Source organism: Durio zibethinus, chromosome 27 (genome assembly GCF_047325235.1).
Source record: "Durio zibethinus cultivar Kanyao isolate XHJ-2024 chromosome 27, ASM4732523v1, whole genome shotgun sequence".
Taxonomy (NCBI): domain Eukaryota; kingdom Viridiplantae; phylum Streptophyta; class Magnoliopsida; order Malvales; family Malvaceae; genus Durio; species Durio zibethinus.
Window position 1 is genome coordinate 17200428 of NC_143188.1, and position 24380 is coordinate 17224807.

The window sequence follows — 24380 nt, forward strand, 5'->3', positions numbered from 1 at the left end:
AATGTCAAACAAAATGGAATTACATTTTTTTCCTAAAAAACTACGAATTTTTTTCAATCTTTTCGAATTTTTTCTTTCTTTTCTTCTTTGTTTTTGTTTTTATTTGCCGGTTAGCTTGTCAAAAAATAAAGAATGAGTTTATATTTAATAGAATATCAATGTATAAATTTTACATTACCTGTGAAGATAAAATCACCTCATTAAAAATAAATATTGCTCTTTAAAATAAATATATAAAAATAATATTTTTTTAAAAATTTATTCGTTAATTAAATAATATCATTTAATTTCACTGATAATGTATTAAATTTATATATTAATAATATATTGAATATAAATTCGTATGAAATTTATTAATAAAAAGGATTGAATTTAAATAAAAAATCAAATTAAAAGGCTAAACTTAAAGCGAAGGTGTAAAAATCGGCGCACCAGTCACTAAAAATCATTACATCATTTACTAAAAAAAAAAAAAAACTATATCGTAAACCATTCAACTTGGTAACCGAATTTGTTCCCCCTTTCTTCAAAACAATCAAACAATTACATTATTTTTCAGTATTCCCAATCTTGATTCTGTCATGAAAATGATTAAAAAAACGTGGATTTTGCATGTTAAATAGAGCACGCATGGTTTAACCGGTTCAACCAAGCTAAAGCAATATCAACAATGGCAACATCAATCTCAAAAAAATCTTCATCCAACGCTGCCCGACCACCTCAGGCAGTAAAATTTGCCCGAAGGACATCAAGCGGTAGAGTTATGAGCTTATCCAGGGACGATAACGTAGACATCTCTGGTGACCTATCAAACCAAAATGACTATATCAATTACACAGTTCTTATGCCACCAACACCTGATAACCAACCAGGCTCAGAGCCCTCTTCAGACTCTAAATCTGAGGGGCAACAAGGCACATATGGGACATCTCGGTTCACCTCAGACTCGCAACGTATGAGAAGTCGAGGAGGGGAAGAGGAAGGTGGTGTGAATGAGCATGGAATGGGGGCTAAAGTACATAGAAGGATTTCAGTAATGAAGTCAGCAAATAACAAGTCCATGTTGTTAAGGAGCCAGAGGGGGATTTTGATCATAATCGTTGGCTGTTTAAGTCAAAAGCAAGGTATGAGACGTTTATCAGAAATATTATATGTGACACAATATAATTAATATAGTTAAAATTAATTAATATTCAACTAACATGATACGATATAATAAAATTAACATGATTATATATGAATAATACGATTAAATACGATTAATTATTTAAATAATATCGCGTGACATAACACAATACAATTAAAACGATTATATATAAATAACATAATCAGACACAATTAATCATTTATTTAAACAAAAAAATGATTTAAATAGTATTTAAATTAAAAAATTCAAAAATTAAATATTTTTAATTTATTTAAACACTAAAAGAATATGATAAATATAATTATTAATTTATTTTTTAAATAAATTAAAAATTATAAATAATATTGTATCTTAAATGTATCATTATTGTCTAACATAAATACAATATGAATAATGTCATATTTTAATCATATTGACATGATTAAAATACGAAATACAATTATATTAAATTTATATACGATTTTTTTCATATTAATTTTATATTATATTATCATATCGTATATAAAATATAATGTCCTTATGAAATTCTAGATTAAATGAATTTTGAAATTCCATCCCCTGCATATTATATTTTATTAGATATATCTTATTATATTTATATTCATGAAAAATATATATTTATGGATGAAATTAATATACAAATAAAAATAAAATTTACTGATTTATAATATTATGAAAAAAACAAATAAATAAATAATTTTATTTAAATTATGAATGATGTTTTTTTATATATAAATAAATTGTTAAACAATATATTTTTTTTGAAAACAAGAAAAATAAAATACATCTTTAAATAATTTTCTTTAAGATATTTTCTAGCAGTTTGCTAAATGGTCCTAAATCTTTGCAAGCAAGAAAAGATCTAAAATAGAATTTAAAGTAAAAAATTATATGCATTAATGATTAATAGTTTGTATATATACAAAATAAAAGAGATAGTAAGCTAGCTTATCTCATCTAATGTTTTTTGCTTTTAAACTAGTTTTATCTTAAATTTAAACAACCTAAAGAAAAAGGAAAAAAAACATTTGGAAAAACAAAAAAAAAATCATTTTGATTTTTTTATTTTAGTTTCTACTTTCTCACTACCTTCTCATAAAAATAAAAAACCTAGCCACCACCATACAGTTACCGTCCCTCGTACTCCACCATTCTGTTCGTTGTCTTCCGCCACTCGCCGACGCCCATTCATCACCAAATTTCATTTTCAAACTCCTTTCAATCTATTCTTTTCCTTCTTCGTGTTGGATTCTTACAAAAAGAGTTGGATTAGTCTAGATCTAATCCGAAACCCAATTGCTCCTCCCCTCTAAAACTCTATTTCGCCTCTACCAACACTAGAATCAAACCTAGAAATCCTTTCCTCCATCAATTTCCCTCTATTTCAATCGTTAAAACATCAAAAACACCTAAGAAAATCCTTACTTTTGCAAAAATTGAGTGAAAATAAAGAACAAACAACATTTTCAGATTTGTTCTATCTTGAAAATTTGTCTACTGAGGTGATTTCTACAAGAGAAAGAGTAATCCCTTGCCATGTACAAACAAGGTGTTTCATTAAGCGGTTGAAAACATGAAATCGAAAAAAATTCATGGTTGCTCATAGAACACTATCCTAATAAAAAAAACAAGAAAAACAAAGAATAAGATAAATATATCTACAATCACATGTTTTAAGCTATCAATACATTTTACTCTGATTTAAGAGATTGAATAACCTATTTACCCTAAATTTTTACATACAAAAAAAAATATTTTAATGGGATAAATTAAAGTGATGTTGATGAAATTATGATCAAAGTTCAGTGACTAGGTAACTAACATATTTTTCCTATCCAAAGGCCAAACACAAGGTCAAAAACAGACAACAAGAACATGCTTATTGCCGAAATTGTAGATGCTACTTGTTAATTTCTTGTGTTTCTTCTAAGCCAAGGTTCCAAAACAAAATTTTGGATCTACGCACAGCAAGCAGACGATCGTTACTATTTCACTTACTCCCGGCTCATATCATATCTTAACAAATTCCATCTTTATGCCCGCATCACCACTTGGGCATGCAGTAGACAGGTAATGGATTTTACAGCCGGTCGATTTGGTGATCGAACTGAAAAATTAATAACCGAATTAACCGACTCTATTAAAAAGGTTGAAACCAACCAAACCATTCTCAATAACCGATATGTTAATTGGCACATCTGCCTTAGGGGCAAAATGTTTCCACAATATTAAACTTTACAAATATATTACTTTCAACACAATCTGCCTGCGGGGCAAAATATTTAAACATTATTGGAATGTGCATGCCATAACTTTTTCTCCTCAAATAAAAAACATTAAATATTTAAATCCTGCAAAGGAATGTTGAACCAAATAGAAAGGAGAAGATTATATTACCTACCAATATTTTTAGGCCTCACCTCAATTCCTTCAATAATGAGGCCACGCTTAGAGTAATTACAGTTGATCTCCCGAAGGGAAAACTCCACTGTCCCATCATCTCCATATTCATTCAAAAACTCACCCATTTCAATCTCCATCCACCCATCTCTTCTTTCTTGAGCTTGTTGGGGAACATTTTGTGGATAGTCTAGAAACACACTCCTCACTTCCCCTGTTGTGGTTCCTTCCACATTCACATGCACACCTACAGTGCTATCTCTAAACCCATAGCTTCTCCTATTAAGCTTAAACACAAGGTATGCTGCATAGTTTGTTCTGGGAGATAAATTTCGGGTCTCAATCCTTCCCTTCACTTCCAGCCACCACACTACTCTGAGCTCAGCAACTTCAGAGAACCTGTCAATATGTTGGAGACAGAACCACAATAACTTGAGCTCATCAACAATGTCATTCTGTAAGTTGTAGATTTACGCAGATAAGCATAGTTTTTTTCTTGGCAATTGATATTGTTTTTCCTAGCCAACACAGTCGCTTAATCTGTTGATAAAGTACTAAATCAGGGATCAAACCCTGACAGCCACAAATATAAGAAAAAGGACATTGTTTTTCCTAAGCAGCAGTATTGAGTCATGGCCAATTAAGATCTTAAGATGTGAATATCATTGAACAAATAAAAACCAAAAAGAAGAAGAGAACAAACCTAGATTCTGGGAGAGATGTCCATGTCCAATACTGAGGTGTCTCTCCCCATATAATTGACAGTGCTCTTGCCCCTAGCATATAGCATCTTTTCCCAGTCTCTTTCTCCAATTGAAAGCTCTATTTACACGCAACCTTAATTTTTCAGAAAAATGCACCAAATGGAGCAAAACAACACATACTTTAAACCATATAGTACAAATTGTGCATGTTTAGCTTTGAAGAAATTGATCAACTTAGCCATGATTCCTTCTGGTCCATTATCAAACATCCCTTAAAAATGCTATACATAATTAAAATTATTCTAAAAATTAAATTTAAAACATCCCTTAAACAGATGTTCTTGTAGCACAAAGTTGGAAAGTGGATACAGGGTCAAATTTGAACTTACCATGGTACCATTTTCAATCAGAATGGGATGAAAGGAGAGATGAAAATAAAGATCCTTCTTTGCCCGTGAAAGCAATGACGTAGATGAGTATCTTGAAATGATTTCCTGATAATCACAAGGCAGAAACCTCTCCCACACATCATCAGAGTCTGCAACTTGTCTCAAGGCAGAAGAAACCAGGGCCGATCGACATGCGTCTCGAGGCGAAGTCAATGATATGATCAGACACACGCACTCTTCAGGCAACAACTCTGTAAAATCCATTGTTCTTCTAAATTTTGGATCAGACATGAAATAAGGAAAAATGGGTTTTCCCCGGTTCTCTCTTCACTTCCTCGTAATCACTTAATTTTTTTATAGTATTACAGGACGGTTGTCTGCTGGAGATTTTTTTGTTATTTTTTTTATTATTACAGGTCGGTCGTGTGCTGGAGACGACGTGTCTAGGTTTGGTTCACAAAATTTTCACTTAAATCCTTTGCCGTTAAGTTTCGTTGACTACTAGAATTTAATAATTATTTAAATTATTTATATTTTATTATAATTAAATAACTTATAATTTTTTTATTTTAGATGAATTAAACTTAAACATTTATTTTTATTTCAATTGGAATCCTCAATTAAATAAAAATAAATATTAATGATTAATCACTTTTTGTTTAATAAAAATTTAATTGATAAAAATAAATATTTAAAAATTTAATTAATTATAATAAAATAATAAAATTTTGGGTGATTATTAAATTTTTATTTGATGATTTTTTTTTTATCTTTTAACTTAATTGTTTTCTCTGTTAAATATTTGATAAATGCATTTTTTAAAAATTTAATTAATAAACGGAAGAAATATGTATACTCATTTTCTTTTTTTTTTTTGAAACTCATCTAAATATAAATAATGATTTTGTAAATTACTTTGAATATTCTATAACTTATAATTTCTTGTTAACCTTATCTCTATTAGTTCTTTCATCCAATTAAACAAAGCCACTTAACATTTAAACCCTATCTAATTTGCTCAACAAATTAGAAAAATCAATGAGCCTCTTTTAATAATCCATTCCTCTTCAAAATTTTCCCTTCCCTCATGTTTCTATCATTTTTCTCTCTTCTTATTTTCTTGTTTATTCTCAATTTTTCGTCTAACTATTATTTTCATAAAATTTCACAAATAATTTATTTAAAAAAATTCTTATCATATCTTTAAAAATTATTTTGCAAAAACTAACAAGAAATTAACTTAATTGTTAAGGATAATTCACTTAGATGTAATCATTTTAGATCTTAAATTTGAATCCAATTAATAATTTTTTGTTAAAATCATCTTAAATATATAATTTTTAATTATTATTTTTAATTTATTAAATACTATATATTTTATTTTAATTTATAAAAATTGAATAATCATTTCGAATGAATGATTTTTTATTATTACAAATCGATCGTCAGCTGGAGACAACTTATCTAGGTTTGGTTGACAAAATATTCACTTAAATCCTTCATTGTTAAGATTCGTTGACTACTAGAATTCAATAATTATTTCATTTTTTATATTTTATTATAATTAATTAAATTATAAAAGTTTTTATTTTATGTCAATAAAATCATAAATATATATTTTTTAATTTGAATCCTCAATTAAATGAAAATAAAAGTTAACGGCTAATCATTTTTTGTTTAATAAAAATTTAATTGATAAAAATAAATATTTAAAAATTTAATTGATTTTAATAAAATAATAAAAATTTGGGTGATTATTGAATTTTTATTCAATTGGGTGATTATTGAATTTTTATTCAATGATCTTTTTATCCTTTAACCTATTTAATTTTTTGTTAAATATTTGATAAATGTATTTTAAAATTTAATTAATAAACAGAAGAAATATGTATACTCATATCTTGCTTTTTTTGATTTTTTAATTTTGGTTATTTTTAGAGGTACAATATTCTTTTATTTAAAAGAATATAAGTTATTTGAATATTTCTTTTAATTTAATATTTTGTAAAATTTATAATTTTAGTAGAATTTTGTAAATCTTATAGCTTATGAGATAGGTGTCACATATTTAAAAATATATTCTGTAATTATTTTTTTTAAAAAAAATCTCTATAATACTCTTAATAATTTACAAAACTCATTTTCTTTTTATTTTTTTAAAAACTCATCTAAATATAAATAATGATTTTGTAAATTACTTTAATATACTATAAATTATAATTTATTGTTAACCTTATATCTATTGGTACTTTCATCCAATTAAACAAAGCCAATTAACATTTAAACCCTATTTAATTTGCTCAACAAATTAGAAAAATCAATGTGCCTCTTTTAATAATCCATTCCTCTCCAAAATTTTCCTTACCCTCATGTTTCTATCATTTTTCTGTCTTCCTAATTCCCTGTTTATTTTTAATTTCCCATCTAACGACTATTTTTGTAAAATGTCACAAACAATTTTTTTTTTAAAATTTCTATCATATCCTTAAAAAATGTTTTGCAAAATCCAACATGATTAAATCAATTGTTAAAGATGGTTCACTTTGACATAAAAGTTTTGGATCTTAAATTTGAGTCATATTAATGATTTTTTTGTTAAAGTTATCTTTAATACACGATTTTTAGTCATTATTTTTAATTTATCGAATATGATATACTTTATTTTAATTTAAAAACTGAACAATTTATTTATCATGAAATTTTGTTAAAAAAATGTTTTGTGAAAAGTAAATTTTGTAGTTTTTTTTTCAATTAATGATAAGTTCTCAATCTTTCCCTTTATTTTTTTTTTTATCTATCAGTATTAAGACTAGAAATGTAAATCATATATTAATATTAATAAGTTATACAGGTTCAATTCGAATAAAATTCGAATTTGGTTCAATTATTATTAAGTTGAACTTAAGCTCGAGTAGCTCGATTTATCAATCGAGTCAAGTTCAAACTTTCTTATACTTAGATCAAGTAACTCATGAACCTAATCGAATTTTTATATTTTAATATATTTTAATTATTTTAATTAATAAAATATCTTGAACTAAAGCTCGAGTATAAATAATCAAGCTTTTATTGAATATAAGAATCAAATTTATTTTTACATGTTAATTAAACCTAATCAAATGAGCTCGAATAATTTAATTTTTATCTTGAGTCGAATTCAAACTAAAAATATAAAATTTACCGAGTTTGAATTAAGTTTTAAATCTCAATTTTCAAATTAAATTTGAGTTTAAACTTGATATTGTGTCGTAACGATTTTGGAGCTGCCCGACGAATTTAGAAATGAAAACAAAAGAACGAAAAACGGAGTCGTCACCAATCTTTTTTGGCTAGGTGCCATTGACCACCTATTAAAATTTATCATTTTAATAAGATTTTAAAATTAGTTAAAATTTATTAAAAAAATAATTTTATAGTCTACGAAACAGTTTAGATCCAGAAGTCGATTATGCGTGAAGAAGGATTAGTAGTCTCATAGCACCTATTTAAAAATGGTACCACTTAACTAAGTGTTATCCTTTAATTTTGATAAAAACAATCTCATTTTCAGTGTTTGAAAAATAATTTTTTTTGATTTTTTTCATTTATTGGAAATTAGTTTTTTTAAAATTTATATTATATTATCTTTTTATTATTTATTGTTCAAATTTTATTCGAGAAAAATAAATTGAAACCCTTTTATTGAAATAATTTTTAAAATATTCCAATACTTTGGTAACATTAGAAGAACTCTTTCTCACCTAAAGATTTCTTAGGTATCGCTTCTCGAAATACCTTAGAATATCATCTTCAGAGGTTCGAATTTATCTTTCATAAAAACTATGTCATGCATGCAATACACATGATACTAAGTTAATGCACACATTTTATTAATCCCTTTTTTTAAAATGTTATTGATTTATTGATTTTTATTATTTAAAATTTTGGAGAAAAAGGAAATTTTTATTGTATTGAAGATTTTTCATAAATATTTCAATACACTGATAATATTTAAAAAAATCTTCTCACTTAGGTATTTCTTAAAGTATCTCTACTCGAAATATTTTTAGAATCCCGTTATTAGATAAAATTTCCTTTTTTCCATTCATTTTTTGATCACTTATTCTTAATTTATTAGTTAATTTTTAATTTTTAATTTTTTAACAAGAAAAAAAATTTTTTATTGTATTAAAAACTTTTTATAAATACTACAATACACTAGTAGTATTTAAAAAAAAATTTTCACCTAAAAATTTTGTAAGTATCACTACTTAAAGTACCTACGAATCTTATCGTTGAATAAAAAATTTTCTTTTCTTACATTTTTTATTAATTTATATTATTGGAAAGTTCACTTTTATTATTTTATTATTTTTTTAAAGTCTATTTTTAAAATTAACGAAATTATAAAAATTTTAACTACATATTTTATCATTTGTTTTTATTTACTTTAACAAAATTTATTCTAACAAATATAAATATTTTAATATGCATAAATATTATAAAAATATTATATATAAAAAAATAAAAAAAATTCAAAAATTTTTTTTACTTGAATTGGACCTGTCAACGATTTCGTCAACGTAGGTCCAATCGGTTCGGCGGTTCGATCCAGTTTGGTTGGTTTAGCGGTTTGGCTTCGATTCAGCGATTTGGGGTTGATTCGGTTCGGTCTGTGTCGATTCAACTGGACCGATCAGAGGCTAAAGGGAAAATAGGTCGTCGAGTCAGGTGCACGGACCCCGGGGTTGGGTCATGGGTTAATGCGCAGATCCTTGAGTTTCAAAATGACGTTGTTTTGATGCTTATTGAAACGGCGTCATTTTGGCCTTTGGTAATTTCTATAAAAGCTTACATTTTTTTTTTCGATTATTTCTTCCTCTAAAAAAAAAAAAAAAACTCTCTCCCTACTTTTTCTACCTCTCTCCCTAATTGGTCGTTGACCGCCGTTAGAGGTTGTCGACCGCTGCGCCAGTCACCCAAAAATCTCAAAACTTACCCACAAACTCCTCTCAACCCCCTAAGTACAAATTCGATCTTCCTTTCTCTAAAAAGGGTTTAAAATTCCTTAGACCTGCCTTCTAACTTTTGGCCACACCTTTTCCTTTTTTTTGGTTATTCTAACTTGCTTGCTTTTTTGTTTAGATTGATTTTATTTTTTTCTTTTCATGGGGGCTCTCGGGGCTGGGTTCCCCATTCCAGGGGACTGTATTTTTTATTATTATTTTTGTTTGGTAGAATTTTTTTTAGTAGGGGTCTTTTTTTTCTCCCCTTTTTGGTTTAACATAAAGCTTTATTTATAGAGCTTCGCCAATGCCCTGTGCTTGGATGAGTGGCACAGGGCTTACCAGAGGTAGCCCCCTCTCTACCTCATTATTCTTTTGTATTGTCTAGTCTTGTCCCTTTGCCTGAGCAGGTGGCACAGGGCCTAGCATGGGCGAGTGGTGCCAATGGTGTCGTGCATGACACCAGGCACCAGCTCCCTCTCTTTTGATTTTTTCTTCTCTTGTATTCTTTTGTTTGTTTTTTTTTTTCATTTTTTATGTATTTTGTTTAATTTAACAAAAATAAAATAAAATAATAAAATAAAAGGCAGGTTGGGCCTAAACAACAAAATGGGCTTCGGGCCCAATTGAAATAAAACTTTAGGCCCTGTTGAATTGAAATTGGGCCTGAAGCCCAATTGAATTGAAATCATGTCTTGGCTCGAGAGCCCAAGAACTATTAAAATTCGAACAAATTTGGTGTCTACAGTTTTCCCTCTTTACACATTACTGAGAGTCAAGAATAAAGCAAAGACAAAGACAACAATTTTATCCAAAATCCAAAGATATTTTTTTTTTGAACTTAAACTAATCATAAAGCTTTTCTCATCAAATCGAAAATGTTCCCCTCCCCTCACTTGAGGCTCGACAACTTTTAAAATTTTAAAATCTAAAAAAGGCTCATATCAGCAGAGGCTTAACAACTTTAAAATTATATCTTGAAAAAGTTCCTCTTAGCAGAGGCTCAACAATTTTAAAATTCTCATATTAAAAAAAGCTCCTATCAGTAAAGGCTCAACAACCAGTAGAGGCTCAACAACTTTAAAATTTTATCTTGAAAAAGCTCTTCTCAGCAGAGGCTCAATAACTTTAAAATCTTATATTGAAAAAGGCTTCCCTAAGCAGAGGCTCAATAGTTTTAAAAAAGTTCTCATCTTGAAAAAAGCTCATCTCAGTAGAGATTCAACAACTTTAAAATTCTATCTTAAAAAAGTTTCTCTCAGTAGAGGCTCAACGACTTTTAAGAAGTTTTCATCTTGAAAACGGCTCATCTCAACAGAAGCTTAACAACTTTAAAGGAATTCTATTTTGAAAATGAAATGCCATTTTTTGAAAAAGCAAACTTCTCTCTTTTTCTTTTTTTTTTGGAGTCTTTGATCATTATCCTCATCTGGAGACCAAAATTTTATTTTTTTCATTAAGGAATGAAAAATCTTTGTCCTTGTTATAACTGTTCATGGATACGTGCATTAAGTGCTTTAGATGCAATGCATGTGATGCAATCAACATTGTTTATTTCCAATTGTGGAAAAAAGATTCCTGAAATTTCTCACCTTCTTACCTCTTTTTTTTTTTTTTAAATCTTAGCAATCGCCATATGACCAATTTGTTCTTAACATATGACTGCTGCATTCTTTCTCAACAATATTTTCTTTTCCAAGAATCTAGAACATTAAATTTTTGTCATGCTTTTCTCATCTTTTTTCATTTGCCTTTGTCAATTTTTTTAAAAAAAGTAATGCTAAGATCTTTCGTCTTTGTTTTTTCATCATTTTAAATCAAGACAAGCAAAAATGCAATCACACATTTCTCTCATTCATTTGTAAGGTGAACAAAGATATCAAATAAGGTAAAAGAATGGACAAGCATTATTTCCAAAGAAAAGTTAGCATATTTCATTAGACTGATAATATGTACATGACAATAAAAGTGTTTGAGTCGAAACAAAGGTGCCCAAGCAATGATCACAAGATAATCATGAACAAAATATTTTTAAATTTTTTTTCTAAAACAAAATCAAATGACTTTTCTTGCTTCTTCAGAGTTTGTCAAACTACTTTTACCTTCTGTATTGTAAGCAAATCTAAGCCATATTTTCAAGTTTTCAACTTAGATGAGTCATTATTTTTCAATATTTTGATTTTTTTTTCAAGCAAAATATTTTTTCACGGCATCTGAATTTATCAGAGTAGGTAAATCATTGTCGTCCATTTCTACCAAAATCAATGCCTCATCAGAAAAAGCCTTTTTCACCATGTATGACCCCTCTCAATTTGGTGTCTATTTTTTTTTATTGTCATGTTGATTTGGAAGGATCCTTTTCAGCACTAAGTCTCCTTCCCTAAAGCAACGAGGGTGAATTTTCTTATAAATTAGAATCTCTTGTCTCCTATTTTTCTTGTAACTTATAAAAAATCAGAGCTGAATCTCCAAACACATCTAACACTTTGATTTTCTTTTCAATTGCTACTTGCAAACCCATAACACAGGCTTCGTATTTAGTCACATTATTTATGTAATTGAAATTCAACCTGGCCGTGATGGGATAATAATGCCTGTCGAGAGATATTAAAATTGCCCCAATACCATGGCCTAAAGCATTTATGGCTTAATCAAAATACATTCTCCAAGACTTTTCAATAGGTTCATTTTTTTCAATGGCCATCACATCTTCATAAAAAAAATCTAGGTTCATTGGTTTTATAATTTTCGACAGCACGATCAACAAAAAACTTAGCTATTACACTTCCTTTTATAGCCTTTTGAGTCACATAAATAATATCATATTCTAAAAGCATAACTTACCACCGTGCTATTTTTTCCATCAATGAGGGCTTCTCGAAGATATACGAATAGGATCCAACTTTGCTATAAGCCAAGTGGTATGATAAAGCATGTATTGTCGAAGCCTTCGAGCTGTCCAAGCTAATGCACAACACATCTTCTTTAATGGTGAATACTTGGACTCGTAATTAGTGAATTTATTGCTCAAATAGTAAATTGCTTGTTCTTTCTTGTTAGTTCTATCTCTTTGCCCCAACACACATCCCATTAAATTTTTATGTACCGTTAAGTACAAAATCAAGGGCTTTTCAAGAACTGATGGCACTAACACAGGTAGATTTGATAAATATTTTTTGATTTTGTCAAAAGCTTATTGACATTCATCATTCCACTCTTCTGGATCATATTTTCTAAGAAACTTAAAAATGAGATCGCATTTGTAGGTGAGTTAAGAGATGAAACAAGTAATATAATTTAATCTTCTCATAAAGCCCCGTACCTCTTTCGGGGTATAAGGAGGGGATAAGTTTTGGATGGCTTGTATCTTATTTGGATCAACTTCGATTCCTCTTTCACTACCACAAAGCTCAATACTTTTTTTGATTTAGCACTAAATGTACATTTAGCAAGATTCAACTTTAGCTAAAATATTCTCAACCTATCAAACAGCTTTTTGAGATTGATTACATGATCCTCTCTTTCACGAGATTTTACAATAATATCATCCACATATATTTTTATCTCTTTATACATCATGTCATGAAAGAGAGTCGCCATTGCTCTTTGATAAGTAGCACCAGCATTTTTTAACCCAAACGACATGACTTTGTAACAGAACGTCTTTTCATATGGTCACAAATGTGGTTTTCTTCATATCATCTTGGGCCATCTTGATCTAATTGTAGTCTGAAAAGCCATCCATAAAGGAAAAGGTCGAATGCCTAGCAATATTATCCACTAGAGTATCGATGTGAGGTAGAAAAAAATTATCTTTAAGACTCGCCCTTTTCAGATCTCGATAATCAACACACATTCTCACTTTTTCATCTTTTTTAAAAACTGGCACTATGTTAGCTACCCATTCAGGATATTTTGTCACCTTCAAAAATCTTATATCAAATTGCTTTTTCACTTTTTCTTTAATTTTTAGCAACATCTCTAGTGTCATGTACCTTAGCTTTTGCTACACTGACTTGCATTCTAGTTTCAAAGGCAATTTGTGCTCTATAATATCAGTGTTGAGTCCTAACATATCCTAGTAAGACCACAGAACACATCCACATATTCTCGAAACAGCTCTTCTAGCTTTTACCTTTCAGCTGGTAAAAAGGATGTTTCAACTTTGACTTCTCTTCTATTTTCATTATCCCTCAAATTTACTAACTCGATAATTTTCTGATAGGGTTCAATTGATTTATCTTCTTGTTCTATTAATTTTAACAAATCAGGAGGCAATGTGTAATTATCTGAATCTTTTTCATTATCAAGTTTGTCAACATGAATTAAGTTTTCAAAATTAAATCTGAGATTATTGTTATGATTATCTTTATGTTCATTATTTGAGACCTTAAAAAAGGTAAGATGAATAGACTATTGGCACACAAAAATGAAATGGCAAGAAAATGATGAAAAGAGAAAATAGAAAGCCAAATGAAAATGAAAATAATAGAAAAAATACGGCTGCATCTTCTAAGTCTTTTATTAAAACGACAAACATAAATACACCATAAAAGATCACCTAATGCTCATAACAAGCAATTAAGGATTTAAAGTTCTACAATACATTACTTTTTAGAAGTTTTAAAGATAATAGGCAGCTCTTTGACTCTCTAGTTATTTAGCTCAAAACCTGAAGGATAAAGGTGCACGAATAGCTCTTTATCTAGCCTCTTCTTTTCTTCATCATTCACCATTTGAATGGCCAGCTTGAAAAAATCTTTCACGAATCTTACACTTAAGGTTCCAGGCAAATTTGAGTAAATATATCCTCCCGAATGAAAAAAATCATAGAGGTATGGAATGACTATAGGCTCTGACTTCAACTCATATTCCTTAAGATTAGCCATTCTTTTATCTTTCTTCTCATTCACCATCTATATTCTGTCCCCTCTTGTTGGTTTATATCTTAAGTCGAATCTATTTTTCTTGTCATATACTGCTGATGGCTCTATGATTCCTTGTAGGTTCTTTCCTAGTCAGTTTTAGGTTGCCATCTTATTTCAGTGAGCTGCTTAATGACCATTTTAGTAGTTATAGACAGGTGTGATGAATATAATTTAGATCCTTCAGCCATATAGGTTGCGTTAGCAATCTCGAAAGATCTATAAGAGCACTTCAAGGCTCCATTTGTTACTTTCACATAAAGAGTATTTATTGGTTGAGTTATTAGTAAATTTTTTCTCCTACCACATATGTCAATTTTTCATCAATAATAAATTTAACTTTTTGATGCAATGAGGATGGAACAGCACCTGTCATATGAATCCATGGCTTATCCAACAAGCAACTATATGTGAAAGAGATATCCATAACTTGAAATTTTACGTTGAAAGTACACAGGCCAATCTGTAAAGACATTTCTATATCTTTCAGCACCTCTCTGTGGGTCTCATCAATGGCTTGAACTATTATATGACTAGATTTTATGTAAGATTCATCCACAGGTAATTTTGCCAAAGTAATCATAGGCATAACATTGATGAATGAGCCATTATCAATCAAAACCTTAGCCATTATATGACTTTTGTATTTTACAGTAATGTGGAGAGCTTTGGTACTTTCTCAATTTTTAGGAAAAATCTCTTCATCACTGAAATAAATATAGTATGAAATTATCAAATTATCAATAAGCTATTCTGTGTACTTAATAGATACATTATGAGACACATATGCTTGATTGAGCACTTTCAATACAGTATTACGGTGTGACTCTGAGCTTAACAATGATGACAATAGCAAAATTTTAGTTGGTATCTTGTTCAACTGTTCTACCACACTATACTCGTTATGTTTTATTAGCTTTAAAATTTCATAAGCTTCACTTTCAGAGATCGACTTTTGACATTCTTTATCTGGGATTGTGACAAGATTATTCTAATTTCTCTCTTCTTCTTTTACCATTGCTTTTTCTTTTTTAGCTTTCTCTAAAGCTTCTAGAGTATAACACCTTTCATTTCGAGTTATACCTCCTATGCACGTTATGTTTGTAGTATCTGAATTAACTATAATATCATAATCATACTTTTATAGTACTGCTTTATCATTCTAGTATAAAAAAGGGCCAAGAACTTTAATTGTCACTACTGATCGAGAAATGGGCTCTTTTAGCCTCAGTGTTGATTTCTCATCATAATAAATTATTACTGATTTACGTACAAACTTATTTTTTGAATCAATAGTAGACATTTCAGCTTTCACCAACTCTTTTTTTTCTTTATAAAACTCTATCTGACCCATATCTATCAACTTCTGCATCTCTTAACAGAATTGATCACAACTTTCGATAGAGTGCCCCAAAGCACCTTTGTGATTGTACCATCTCTCAATAGAATTAACCTTTTCAAAGTAATTTTAATGCTCTATTGATCTTAACATGTCAGCTTTAACTAAGATTTCAAACACCTTAACCATCAGAGTTTTGACTTCTTTTATTCTTCTTTTCACATAGCTTGCTTGCTCATTAATCAAAATATTTATTGATGATTTAGTATGGTTCAATAGAGAGTTCCCATTAATATTTAAAGTTCTTCATTGGCTAGTTTCAAAATTTAACACCCTTTTATTGATTAACTCTTGCACTTTATGCTTCAAAGCAGTACAATTCTCAGTGAAATTATCTGGGTTTTCATAATGATAATCACAATACGCATTGGGGTCATACCATTTGAAAAATGAAAGTTTTAAGGGTTCAACAATAACAAGAGCGAGTAAATGTTTCTCAACAAGTTGGGGATACCAATCTATGTATGTCATGGGAATGGGGTCAAAAGTAGATTTTTTTTAGGTATTTTTTGGGGGTCTTGAACCATTATTTGGACTAGTCTCCATTCTGGTCTTGTAGTTACAGCAGGACGATTGTAGGAATAGATGGGTGTTTGAAAGGATAGCTGAAACTGAGGTGGATAAGCTAGTTGTGGTAATGGCTGGTATGGCTTATATGGATGAGAAACGGATGTAATATTATTTATGAGAGGGTAATGGGTTTGGTACACTGAAGTGGGTATGGAGTGAAACTTTTAAACTGTTGCCCCACGTAATTCATCGCTTGAGTTCCATTTGATTTCTTTTTCGGTGCTGCACCTCTCTTTACACCATTTGTCTCTCTTACATCAAGTTTGTCATTCTTTATGGCATTTTCAATAATCTCATTAGATATCACCATATCTGTAAAGTTTTTGATTGTATTACCTATCAATCTCTCGTAGTATGATACTTTTAGAGTGTTCACAAATAAGATAGTTGTCTCTTTCTCGATGAGAGAAGGTTGGACTTATGCAACCACATCTCTCTATCTCTGTGCATATTCTTTAAAGCTCTCAGTTACTTTTTTTTCATACTCTATAGAGATAGATGATTTGGAGCAAAATCCATGACATGCTGATATTATGTAAGGAATGGCCTTGGAGCTTTTACCAGGAATGAATACGAGTCTTATCTAGTTGAACATACCATTTGACTGTAGATCTCGTAAGGTTATCTTGAAATACATGCATAAACAACTTCTCGTCATGAGCATACGCTGTCATCTTACGATAATACATGACAATATGAGTAATTGGACATTTCATACCATTATATTTTTCAAATTCAAGGACCTTAAATTTAGACGGAATGACCACATCTAGGACCAAACAAAGCTCGATTGCATCTGTGGAGCCATAAAAATTTATTCCCTCTACGGCCCTAAACCTTTCTTCCAATAACTTCATCTTCTCTTGGGTACTAATATCTTTTACTTTCTCAAGTATCTTTATCCTTAGTTTTTCTCTCTCTTTAGAATCATTCAAGTTAGGAACCAAGATTGACTCAAGTGGTTTTTTCATCATAATAGGATTAAAAAAATTTTGGACCTATCCTAGGGCAGGTGTTGATGTCATTCCTGGATAAGGATTGGAATATCCTCTGGGAGTAGGAATTTGAATTCTAATTCTTTGAAAAGGTTAGGTTAGTCGCAGCTTAAACCCTAGAGGGTATATAAGATCCGTTATGTCTGGTGATTGCTTTTGGAGGCTAGGATTTTCTTCCACTGCTTTTCTTTTATCCAGATTCTTGAGCATATCCATTATCCTATTAAGATCCTCCTTTAGTTTTTCTTGAGCTTTTTTAATCTTTTCAAATCGATTGGCCTACACTTATTTCATGATTCTTGTTTGAGCTCTCGTGTTGTATGAGTGACGAGTAGGTTGAGTCAAAATTTTTGATAGGCGAGCTATTTTTAAACTTTTATTACAACAAAAATTAAAAAAAAAATCAAAATGCCATGTGTTGAAAATTTTATTTTTTTGAAAAAAAATAAAAATGATGTACGTGATGCATGAATACAAGTGAAAAATATTTGCTCTTAGACAAATTTCAACACTAGAAATTTTCATTAATTTTATACAATTTTGTTACATGAGATTTATCATCTTAGAATTATATCCATAAAAGCATTTAACTTATTTATAATAATCCTTGACTTCATCTAGAAAGTCTACTAGATGCTATCCATATTCTCTTATAGGATTAACTTTTCTTTTTAATGTTTTTACCTTTTCAATCATCTCTCATGCTTTTTTTACTGCCTTGCAAACTTGACTGGTTATGTGCTCTATGTACTGTTACTTTCATAAACTTTTTGTTTTTCATCTCATACGGGTATCTTTTTCTGAATCACATGCGAAGATCCATTCTTTTTCCCTTCTATGCCATTCATCTATTATTGTCAAAATATGATGCTTATGGTCTTGCAATTATAGCTCCAACCCTTGGATCACTTGGCAAAGTGATTTTTTTTCATTTAGTACTTCAAAGTGCTTTCTTCTCTCTTTTGCAAGTATGGCTTTCAACTTTTCCTTTTGTTTTTGGCATTCCACCAATCTTGCTAAAGCTGTAAAGTATAACCCCTTCCAATTCTGGTATTCTTGAAAAATTCTGGTGGCCTCTTCTTACTTTTCTTGAGCTTTGCCCTTCCATTGATTCATTTCCTCTTGGAGCTCATCCATTTCGCTTTACCGACTAAGGTAAAACTTGGTGACTTTCTTGGTTTTGAATTAGACTTGTAACCTTTTATTTTTCTGGTGTAGATCTTTCAAATCACTATTGGCCACAACCCTTTGTTTTATGACTTTTCCTAATATGCTCCATATTTTAATTGTCTTACATTCTCATGAAGTCTCAAATTTTTTCTTGTTATTTTTTTTTCAGCTTCTAATTCTTTCTTGACAAGCTTAACTTTTGATAATTGTACCTCTTTCAAAAAATTAACCGATTGATATGAGCTATCATCAAGAGGGAGTATTATGTTTCTAAGCCACTTTGCTTTCCAAATTTAATAATCAAGGGTAACTTTATCGATGAAAGGCCCTAACCTCATTCTTCATTTTTTTTTCATGCTAGGATCAACTGCTCTGAGGTTCTTAATGGATTCGGTTCCTCATTAATGAATTCTACTTAGATTAGGGCATGAGTGATAGGAACAAACTGTTTCTAAGTACCATTAACGGAGCATAACTTATAACACCCTATAGCCTAACAGTGGTATCCACGACTCGTTTCCTTCATAATGCAATAAGCGTACCCGAGGCGTCCAATGCATCATCTATTCAATTTTATCCTCGGTAAGCCTTCGCAAGAATAAAACTCACTTTTTATTGGTCTTCAATGTCAACCATTGACTTCTATAGAACTTTTTGATTGGTGCCTTATTTTGAAGATACAGCTTTGAAAAAGCACTCTTTCCACACTTAAAATAACTTCTAACCCATACATACAATAGCGATGCATATCTTATGAACCGTCCCTTTCCACTTTATCGATAGAAATTCAATGATTGGATGGTTTCTGCTAAGACTACTGACGTGAGATTAATTACTTCAGTTTTAATTTGCTCAAAAAAATCTACCACAGTTATCTTAATGTAACCCAAAGTCTTCGAAAAAATTATCATGCCATACAATGTTAGAGAGAACACAGCCATGCCTTGATCATTATTTAAATGCCCTTGAATAAAGTTTCAAAAAAAGTCTCAACGGATGTCGAGATTTTCACCTTTACGCTTCGCGAAAGAATTAATGGTTTCTACTTTAACCCCCATAAGCTTAGCCAACCTTTTACGGTAACCTGATTTCAGCTTTCAGGTAAACACTTTATTTGGACATTATAGTTCTATCCTAAGTAAAACTGAGTACTCTTCAATAGTTGGCATCAAATCTTCTTGATTAAAAGTGAAACGTCTATAGGACGGATCTCGAAACTGTATAACTGTCATAATCAACTGTTTATCCATCATTGTCGAAATAAGGGATACGATCTACCTATACTTCTTGTAAAAAGTTTCTTTTCTCTCTTCATTTAACTGACCCCAGATGATGGTTAAGTCTTCTAAATTATTCTGTGTAAGATCCAAGTGCACCTTGTCGGGCAATGTAGACACATAGTCGGTAGGTAAGCAATCTTTATTCTTTTGTTGGACTTCTTTCGACCAAATATATACTTCATTATATGGCTCACATGGGACACTGACTGAGGATGAGCAAATATGTAGTTCTACGAGATCCATGAAGACTTTTCGAGAGAAATATGTCTTAGAGTAAATACCTTGATGCAGAACTGTATGATATGATTAATGAAAAAAGAAAAAGAAAACAAAACAAAATTGAGTTAGTGTGAGAATGTGGTTTGAGAGAAAATATTTTTTTTGTGTTTTGAGGTTTTTGGTTTTGTTTTGTTTTGTTTTGCATTACCTACAACTTTTGGACTTAGGTATTTTCTACAATGGGGTGGACAAGGCTCTACCTAATGTTAGCTTTTTAGACTTATTACATGCTGGGTTTAGGTTAACATGCATCTAAAGGTTCTCAAATTATTCTTTACTGTTGTCTACATTGGACTAATAAGGTAGCCCTATCCTCACCCATCATAGGTTACAAATGGAAAGGGTTCAATTTGAGTAGAATTATTTTGCTTGCAATTGCAGAGGCTATCACCTCACAAGGGCATATATACTTTACTTTCTCCTATAAGGGATGGAGCTCAGGTATAGAGCTTATGTATGAGATGCATCGTTCATTGTGTGTGCACATATTTCCTAATTTATTTAGAATAATAAATATGAAAAAATAATAAAAGAAATGTGTATGAAAATTTTTTATTTTTGTTTTTTGGTTTGTTTGGCCTTTTTTTTTTTTAATTGAAAGTAAAAAGAATTAAAAACTAAAAATCGACTAAGATTGTTTAAATTAAAATTTAAGGATAACACGTAGTTAATTTTAGCCTGACTCTGAAAAACAAATGGCATCCCTAGCGAAGTCACCATTAGCTGTCATAACGGTTTTGGAGCTGCCAGACGAATTTGGAAATGAAAACAAAAAAAATGGTGTTGCCACCAATCTTTTTTGGCTAAGTACGATTGGCCACCTATTAAAATCTATCCTTTTAATAAAATTTATTAAGAAAAAATTAGGGTCTGCAAAGCGGTCTGGGTTTGAGAGTCGATTACGTGTAAGAAAGAATTAGCACCCCATAGCGCCTATTTAAAAATGGTACTAATTGACTACGCGTTATCCTTTGATTTTGATAAAAAAATAGTCTCATTTTCGGTGTTTTAAAAAAATTTATTGATTTTTTAATTTATTGGAAATCATTTTTTTATTATTAATTTAGTGCTTAAATTTTATTCGAGCAAAATAAATTAGAACATTTTTATTGAAATAATTCTTAAGATATTTTAGTACGTTGGTAACATTAGAAGAACTTTTTCTAAGTTAGAGATTTCTTAGGCATCGCTTCTCGAAATACTTTAGAATCTCATTATCGAAGGCTCAAATTTATTTTTTGCAAAAAAACTATGCCATGCATGCAATGCAAGTGATAATATGTTAATGTACACATTTTATTTTTTGTTTAGAAATTTTATTAATTTTTATTAATATTTTCATTTTAAAATTTGAAAAAAAGAGGAATTTCTATTATATTGAAGATTTTCTATAAATATTCCAATACACTAGTAATATTTAAAAAATATATTCTCACTTAGAGATTTCTTAAAACATCTCTACTTGGAATACTTTTAGAATCCCATCATCGGATAAATATTTTTTCTCATTTTTTATTACTTTTTCTTAATTTATTAGTTTTTTTATTTTATAACAAAAAAAGAAAATTTTTATTGTGTTGAAAATTTTTTATAAATACTCTAATACACTTGTAGTATTTAAAAAAATCTTTTCACCTAGAGATTTCATAGGTATCATTACTCGAAGTACCTATGAATCTCATCATCGGATAAAAATTTCATTTTCTTACATTTTTAATTCAATTTTATACTATTAATAAGTTTATTATTATTATTATTATTATTATTATTATTATTATTATTATTATTATTTTCAAAGTTTATCTTAAAATTAACAAAATTATAAAAATTTTAACAACATAAAAATTTATTCTAACAAATTTAAATATTTTAATATGCATAAATATTATAAAAACAATATATATAATATAAGAAAAATTCAAAAAAAAAAATTTTATACCTGAACTGGACCAATCAACAGTCCGATCAATGTTAGTCTGGTTCGGTCTAAATGGTTCGGTGTTTTAGAGCCAGTCTAGTTTAGTCCAAGTCAGTTCAACTGGACCGGTCTGAGTCTGGGACAGAGGCAGGTCACGGGTTAAGTGCACGAATTCTAAGTTGGGTTAGGCTGATGCACGAATCCTCTTATAGTCAAAACGACGTCATTTTAGCCTTTTAATGAAACGACGTTGTTTTAGGCTATGAGCTTTCTATAAAACCCAAATTTTTTTTCTTTATCTCATTTTTTCTCTTCTCCCTCTCTCTCTAACTCCTCCCTTTCTCAGACCTTCTCTCTTTAGCCAATCGGTCGGTCACTGTCTATCGCCTTTGTTGGTCAATCGTCGGTCGTCGGCCACCGTAGTCGACTACCGAAAAATCCTAAAAAGTCCCAAAGCACTCCCCTCGACTTCCTAAACCTAAATCCGACCATTTAACCAAAAAAAAGTCCCAAATCCCCTAGATCTGCCTTCTAACATTTGGCTGAACTCTTTTTTTTTTTTGTATTCTGACTTTTTCTTTTAATTGACTTTGCTTCTTTTTTTGCAGGAGCTCTTAGCACTGGGTTTCCCATTCCTGAGGACTGAGTTTGTTATTTTTCTTTTTTGTGTTTTTTTTCACAGAATGCTTTTCTCTCTCTCTCTCTCTCTTTTGCAGGGTCTCCTCTTTCTTCCCTTTTTTGGTTTGGCACAGAGCTCTATTTATAAAGCTTCGGCCATGCCTTGTGCTTGGGTGAATGGCATAGGGCTTAGCAAAAGGGGGTGCCACAGCATCAGCCCCTTCTTTGTCCCATTATTCTTTTGTATTGTCTAGTCTTTGCCATGTGCCTGAGCAGGTGACATAAGGCCTAGCATGGGCGGGTGGTGCCAGTGGTGCCGTGCACGGTACCAGGCACCAGCTTCCTCTTCTTTGTTTTTTTCTTCTCTAATATTTTTTTATTTTTTTTGTGTTTTTTTTTCATTTTTCTTATTTTTTGTGTATTTTGTTTAATTTAACAAAAATAAAATAAAAAACAGGTTGGACCTAAAGAACAAAATAAGCTTCAGGCTCAATCAAAATCAAATTTTAAATCCAATTAAATTGAAATCGAGCCTGAAACTTAATTGAATTAAAATCGAGTCGTGACTCTAGAGCCCAAAAACTATTAATTAAAATTTGAATAAATTTAATGTCTACATATTATATCAACTCAAACTCTATTATTCAGTACTTTGTTTCCATTGTTACTTATGGAGTGAGTCGGTCAATAGAAATTTGGAGTTGTCCAATAAAGCTTAAAGACGAAGTAATTTTTTTTTTGTCTTTGTGCTTCGACTGGTTTATTAACGTAACCTGCATTTAATGCGATATCTTAAATGGTTGGTTTATATCCAATTTTAGGTGTACGGATTTTTAGATTTAAAAATATATAAAAAATTGATATTAAAGGGAAATAGGTAATTTTTCAGGGTTATTAAGTTTAAAAAATATAAAATTTTAGTGTTTAGCTAAAAAATTATTTAATAAAATATTTTACTATATTATTTTTGATAATATATGAGTAAAAACATAAAATAACTTATTTATTTAATTTTTTATAGGATTTTTAATTATAAATTATTTATAAATTTAATTAAATATTTCAAATATTTTTAATTTATTTATTTTAAAAAAATAAAATGACAATGGTTTCCTCTTAATAAACACCTTCTCATATATTACAAACTTTGTAAATAAAAATATAAAAATAAATTTCCAATATACTTTTAATAAAACTATATAGTAAAACTTGTAGTTGTTGAAAATTACTAAAAAAAATTGATAAAAGAATGTTATATTATGGAATATAAATTCACCCTTTTTTTAACTAAAAATATAAAAAAAAATGTGAATCATTCCAAAAGATAGTTTATTGAATGTAAGATATCAAATGATTTTGAGTTTTATACTTTCAAGTTATATATTTTCAAAATGAAAGGGATTTATTAACATTAATGTCAGATAATGATCATAAATATTAACAATCGAACATTTTTATAAATGACATTCCGAAATAAGAAAACGTAGTAAAGATTAAAATATAATTTTTTTTTGGCAATAAAACATCGTTTTTTTCCCAAATTTTTTTTTTATTTGTTAGGAGTGTATAAGTTTTTTAATCTTAAAATTTTTTCGTAATAC

The 24380-nt window shown here is 29.6% G+C and overlaps 1 protein-coding gene across 9 annotated transcripts in view; it reads right to left on the reverse strand.

The window, feature by feature from the left end:
* LOC111279940 (F-box protein PP2-B11-like) overlaps positions 1-5010 on the reverse strand; it is a 28090-nt gene extending 23080 nt beyond the window's left edge. For 4 of the 9 annotated variants that reach the window (XM_089756274.1, XM_089756272.1, XM_089756271.1 and 1 more), the window contains exons 1-3: positions 4641-5010; positions 4251-4369; positions 3549-3946 (exon numbers count right to left, since the gene is read on the reverse strand). In XM_089756274.1, coding sequence (XP_089612400.1) covers positions 3549-3946; positions 4251-4369; positions 4641-4931 — 808 coding nt within the window. In that variant the 5' untranslated portion in view covers positions 4932-5010. Of the gene's footprint in view, positions 1-366; positions 806-850; positions 1105-2500; positions 2527-2644; positions 3255-3548; positions 3947-4250; positions 4370-4640 lie in introns of those variants that run through there. The other 5 variants (XM_089756275.1, XM_089756276.1, XM_089756278.1 and 2 more) reach the window with 5 other exon arrangements.
* Between the last annotated feature and the right edge of the window lie 19370 nt (positions 5011-24380).